The sequence below is a fragment of the Limulus polyphemus genome, unplaced genomic scaffold, assembly GCF_000517525.1.
Source record: "Limulus polyphemus unplaced genomic scaffold, Limulus_polyphemus-2.1.2 Scaffold3072, whole genome shotgun sequence".
Classification (NCBI taxonomy): Eukaryota; Metazoa; Arthropoda; class Merostomata; order Xiphosura; family Limulidae; genus Limulus; species Limulus polyphemus.
This window is the reverse complement of record NW_013668682.1, coordinates 71,754-78,481: the sequence shown is the minus strand read 5'-3', so window position 1 is coordinate 78,481 and position 6,728 is coordinate 71,754. Positions and strand designations below refer to the sequence as shown.

At 30.3% G+C, this 6,728-nt stretch overlaps 1 protein-coding gene across 4 annotated transcripts in view; it reads right to left on the bottom strand.

Annotated features, from left to right (window-relative positions):
- LOC106468600 (AP-5 complex subunit mu-1-like) overlaps positions 1–6,728 on the bottom strand; it is a 35,832-nt gene that overhangs the window by 19,832 nt on the left and 9,272 nt on the right. For 3 of the 4 annotated variants that reach the window (XM_013929032.2, XM_022396950.1, XM_022396951.1), the window contains exon 4: positions 1,200–1,301. In XM_013929032.2, the coding sequence (XP_013784486.1) occupies positions 1,200–1,301 (102 nt within the window). Of the gene's footprint in view, positions 1–1,199; positions 1,302–4,892; positions 4,936–6,728 lie in introns of all 4 variants that reach the window. The other variant, XM_022396952.1, reaches the window with a different exon arrangement.

Here is a 6,728-nt window from a genome sequence, read left to right as displayed (position 1 = left end):
TATTCATTCATTAGCACTTGATAATTAACATATTATTTGTGTTTATAAAAAATTAACTTGAATAATCTTACATCACAAATCTTTTTCTTGAAGAAATATTATTACACGTAAAGAGGATAACTCTGTAAAGAAATGGATGTATACTCCTGATTTCCATTTATTATTTTTTGTTTAAATATAAACAGGAAATTTTACACATATTAATTATTCATTCATTAGCAAGACTGGTGTTGGAATCTACAATTAAAAATAAAAATTACTTATTACATCTGTTGTTAATGATTGATAGTGAGGAGCTTATGAATTATTTTTCTTTACCTTTGGAGCTAATTCAAAATATACTATCAGCTAATCTGTGTTAAATTAGTACTTCTAATTACCATTTTGTTATTTTTATATCTTCACCTATATTTAAGTCAAAAAAAAATATCAATTTTTTTTGCATGCTAGCACAACCTGTAGGAACTTCCAAAAGCAGGAAAACTCTATTCCAGAGAATCCCCTCCTAGTTCTGACTTTCAAAGTTACATCACACACACAGTCTCAAAAACAATTAATTCACCAGATTCCATCAGTTTCTTAAATTTTTTGGTTGCACTCCCCCTTTTCTATAATACATTTGCACTCCACCCCCCTGAAAGAAAACATTCAACTCATTTAAATGGTGATACATGATAAACGTGGCTTTAAAAAACAAAACTGAAAGACAAAACATTCTCTTGGTGATTCTCATGCCCCCACAAAGTATGGTCACACTGGTTTAAAACACTAGATTACATGATAAAAAGATAACATGCTATTTACTAGCTTCAGGATATTTCAAAGTACATACACTAAGAAGTTATATTTCAATAAAGTCTCCCTGAGCTAGAGAAAAAAGTCTTTAAAACTCAATTTTAATTCATTTATTTTTTAATTGTGGATATTTTGGATTATGTTTTCATATTTCTGTTACTAAAACTCCAATTTAGTGACTAACAAGTATATTTAGAAAGGCTAATCTTGGACTCTCTCAAGAGCCGTAAACAACAATATTGTTTTCAAGTTTACTAATTCTGAATTTATTACGAAGGATAATCATTAATTGCCTATCTTATAAAAAACATAAAATTTCCAATTTACTATCGATGAAGTATGGTATTTACTCATGAAAGTTAACAGACAATAAATGATGCTAACTTATTATGAACAAGACTCACATGGTCCAACACTAACACAGGCCACAAATCTCCTTCAGATGTCTTCAACTCCATAACAGGAAGTTGGACTTGTTTATCTGCACTATCTCTCCATTTCACAAACTAAGAAATAAAATTATAGACAAAATATAGCTAGAAATAATGTAACAAATCTACATAATTAAAATACGAAACTTAACTATCTTGGCATTTAAAATGTTAACTAATAAAGTCAGCATAAACAATGCTGAAAACACAAACACGCATATATATTATATTTCTCGGACCATAAGATGCATTTTTTTCTGGAAAAAGTCACCTAAAATTTATTTACATCTTACAATCCAAAGGTTATCCCAGTCATAAAGTTTTTGAGTGATGAGGACTTTTGGGGCATCTATAAATAATAAAACTTCATGTTGCATTGTTGTCTTAGTGTGCTGCACTGCTGTTTTCATTCCAGAATGGTACAGCAAATGTAAGTGTTAAATATATGCACTGAAACATTTTTCCTACTTAGTTCCTTTTAAAATCTTGGTGCATCTTATGGTCCAGGAAATACGGCATATACATACACACATACAAGAAAGAGGAAGTCCTTAATTACCACAAATAAGATCCTCTTTCATGAAATTATATTCAATACCAACTCAATCATTAATACAATTAAAAGAAACAAGCATATATACACAACTGAAAAGTCAATGGATAATAAAGCATATAAACCTGTGATTAGGAATATAGTGACATGCTTTCTACTCTCTTGACTAGAGACAGGTAATTGGTGGATCTTGCTTACTGAATAACCAATCATTATTCAAGTTACATTGAAATAACCAATCATTACTCAAGTTACATTTAAATAACCAATCATTACTCAAGTTACATTTAAATAACCAATCATTACTCAATTTTCATTTAAATAACCAATCGTTACTCAAATTACATTTAAATAACCAATTATTCTCACATGTGACTTGGATAGTTGGAAAAATTGAAAACAGTAATAATCAGAAACAATAATTTTGATTAGTTGATTATTTTCACGAGTCCTGATTAAATAGGCTGAGATGCCTAAATAAATGAATATAATTATTCTCACATGAATTTGAGAATGAATTAATGAATGCAACTGCCTGTTGAATGAAAAGGAAATGACATTTTGTATTTTCTATACTGAGGCCTTCTACATAAAAAAACAAACTTCTAATGGTAAAATTTTGGCTCAAACACCCACAGTGGACAGACACAGACAGCCAATTCTTTAGCTTTTGTTTAAGAATGCACAAGTATAATTGGAATATTTCAATTACTTTGATAGTTGGTATAAATGCAAATAGTAATAAGCCAAAATCCTAATTTTGATTAGTTGATTATTCTGGCAAGTAGTAACACTAAATGTACTAAGCTAAATAAACTTAAATTAGTCAAAAATAATAATGAAAGATCATAATTGCAATATTTTGATGACTGGATAGTTAGAATAATCAAAAACAGTAATAATTGAGAACACTAATTTTGATAAGTTGAAATTTTATAACATCAACTCTATGTGTATGGTGTTGATCAATTGAGTGCCACAATGTTTTACAGAGTTACATTCAAAATTTAACTAAACTACCATCAATGTATGCCAATGAACTTGGCATCATGACATAGTTTACAAACCACATTTTTATTATTATTCAAGTTTTAATTTTTGGACATGCTATCATAGTGACTGATATATCTTTTGTGTTCTAAAATGCATATTTGAAAGGTACATGAATTTTAGTTTGGACAAGAAACTTAAAGAAGAAAAACAGGCCTATTAGGCTAAGCATTTGAGTGCAAATATTTCCCTCTGTGTAGCACATTGGTGTACACAAATTTATTGATGTGTACACATTGTTATGTATTGCTTTTATCAGATGGATAAAAAGCTTACATGGTAAAAGTTTGGCAATAAAACCATAAAATTAAAATGTGAGAAATTAACAGTTGAAATTATGAATATCACTGAGTGTTATAAAAGAAGTGAATAAAAGAAGAAAGGAAAAAAATTATTTTTCATTTTATTTCATATTTTTTTATTTTTCATTTCAAATGTACCTTGATATTTTAACTGCAGTTAGTGTTAGAGAAAACAACAGATAAAATACAAATTTTCACTAAAACAAATTTTTGATATTCATTTAGGAAGTTCTAGAGGTTATGAAAATTAAATATGAAATAAGTATTTTCATTTTTTTTAAAAAAAATTGGCTGGCTTCAGACAGACTCAGTAAAGGCTTCATAAATTCACAGCCAAATCTTTCATAAAATAATTTTATTAAAAAAACTGACTCTTTGTGCAAAACAAACTTGTAATATTTACTAAAAGCTTACCTTATTTTGTGAAGATACACTTAGTAAATTCATAATTATATTAGTAAACATTATTTACATATAGTATAGTGTCGTAGAAACATGGTGGCTGGTGCAAAGAATCAACACCATACATAAAGGATTAATTGATTTGATCATAATTTTGATTTATCGGTTATTTTACAGGACACTAATTGATGCAATCCATTATATTGGTTAATCAGGTTAACTGCCCAGCTCTAATAATAAGCATATGAAAAAGAAGATTTCAATAGTTTGATTGTTTGTTTTGAATTCCTAGCAGAGCTACACGAGGGCTATCTGCACTAGCCATCCCTAATTTAGCAGTGTAAGACTAGAAGAAAGGCAGCTAGTCATCACCGCCCACCACCAACTCTTGGGCTACTCTTTTACCAATGAACAGTGGGATTGACCATCACATTATAATGTCCCCACAGTTGAAAGGGCGAGCATGTTTGGTGGGACGAGGATTCGAACCCGCAGATTACGAGTTGAGATTCCTAACCACCTGGCCATGCCGGGTCAAAATAGTTTGAATAGAACAGTGTAAAAACTTATAATATTTGTACCTAAGTGTGATATGTCAGTAGGGCATGAAGTGGTGAAATAACCATTTTCTGTTAGTGTGTAATAAATATATAACAGTGTTAATTGTTATTATTAACACATAGTCTGCCAAAACTATGAGAAAAAGTGGCATACATTCTAGCAAAAATATTAAAAATAAACATTCAAACATTTCATTAGACCAGGGGGTAGATACATCACAGTTTACTTATTTCACTACCTTCAGTATAAATCTTTCAAGAATGAAAAAATCAACTTTTATCCTCACAAAAGAAGTCCCATCTATTAATCATCAGAAATTTAACCATTTCGACAGCATACTTTTAAATATAACTACTAAAACTTCAAATAAAATGTTTTAATTAAATTATTTATAGTTTTGCTATTTTAATGCAAGTAACTTCCAAACAGAGTGAGTTATGTATTTGGAGCAAAACTACAAATCATCCTGTTCATTAGTATAGCTAATTAAATATACATTTCTTACATTTCAACTTATAAAAATTAGAATGATTTATTTCATCAGTTTGTACCCTCACTCTTAACAACATTTTCGGCCACAATCCCAATAATATCTCACAGGGTTCAGCCAGCCTAAAAGATTTATGTTAGTCCTAAGTACAAATTCAAAGCTAACAATGCAAAACAATCTTCATAATAAAACTATAACAACAAAAATTAAGAAAACTAAAAAGTAATTACATTTAACATTCTAACTGTTATAACCAATATTTTTAATAAAAGCAACAATAAATAAGCATTATGCTATACTTTACTTACGGAACTAGTTCTTGTCTTGAACCACTGTCATAGAAGTATATTTCTATGGAAATAGGAAACTTGCTCTAACTTTAATAAAGAAAAGATAGTATGGTTTAGTTTAAACCTTGTCGAGTTAGTAGGATTAACTTTCCCACGGTACAAATGTTAATGGGCAGTTGCTAGAGATGCTAATTAGACATAATCTGGGTGATTATTATAATGCTTGGTACCTTACTGGACTAGAGAGATGCTAATGCTATTCCTATTTGAAAAGGGGCAATAACAATTGCTCTAGAAATGACAGGACAGATAATCTTCCTTTTTTTAGTGGGAAAAATTCTAGAGACTCTTAATAAAAAAAAAACTTTGCAAAGTCATTTAGAGAAATATACCACTATTGAAAGCCAACATGAATTTATGAAAAGCAGATCTTGTTTTATCACTGTTTTTTTTTCTTCCAAAGATGTTACTTGTTATCTGGATAAAGGAAAGACTGTACTAAAATTTTCAAAAAGCCTTTGATAAAGAACCATACAGAAGATTAGTTAAAAAAATCACATCAGTAGTAATTAGGGACAAACTAGTTAACTGGATTATAGGATGGCTGGATGGAAGAAAACAAAACATTATTACTAATGGAGTCCAGTCAAACTGGATTCTTTCTAGTGGGGAGCTGCAGGGGCCAGTGTTTAGGCCTTTGCTCTTTCAAATTTACATCCATGATATGAAAAGTGGCATAATTAGTATTCTAGTAAAGTTTGTGGATGACAAACTCATGAGTATTTCTAGTGATACTGAGGATGCTGAGATTTTACAGATCAACTTAGATCAATTGATAAGTTGGACAAATATTTTGCAAATGATCTTTAGTTATAGTTAATATAACATAATAAAATGTTTAGGGACAACATAAGATCTATTGGTCCATCTAAGCTGTCCCATCCTCTAAACTAAACTAAAACTATAAAAAAAAACACATTCAAAGCCATCCCTTATCATTCACATAGTTAAAAAGTTTATCTTAAACTCATTTAAATTTACTGCTTCCACAACATTTGAAGGCAACCCGTTCCAAAGATCAACCACCCTGTTAGAAAAATAAAACTGTCTTAGCTGAAGATGACTCCTATCCTGCCAAAATTTATATTTGTGTCCCCTAGTCCTACTATTCTCACTGTTAAGTATGAAAAAAGATGATGCATCAACACTATCAATTCCCTTTAAAATCTTAAACACCTTTATCAAATCCCTGCTATCTCTTCTTTTTTTCAAGAGAAAACAATTTCACCAATTTCAGCCTCTCCTCGTATGACAACCACTCCATCTCAGGCACCATTCTAGTAACCCTTCTCTGAACCCTTTCCAACAATTCAATGTCTTTCCTAAGGTAAGAAGCCCAAGACAGATCACAATATTCCAAATGTGGCCTATCCAGTGACCTGTATAATGAAACTATAACCTCTTTAGACTTATATTCAATATTTCTGTAGATACAACCTAAAATCCTATTTGCCCTACCACTAGTAACAACACACTGCTTGGATGGCTTTAGAGAGTGATCAACTATTACACAAAGATCCCTTTCTTTCATGATACTGTTAAGGTTATTCCCATCCAAATTATACTTATAATTCAAATTATGATAACCCACATGCATTATCTTGCATTTATTATAATTAAAACCCATTTGCCATTTATTTGCCCAACTCACTAAATGACCTAAATGCTTTTGTAAATTGGCAACATCCTTCTAGCTCACAGTCAGCAACACCTAAGGCCTCAATATCATCTTCAAATTTAAGTAATTTACTGACCATTCCTTCATCTATGTATTTGATGTTAATCAAAAAGAGA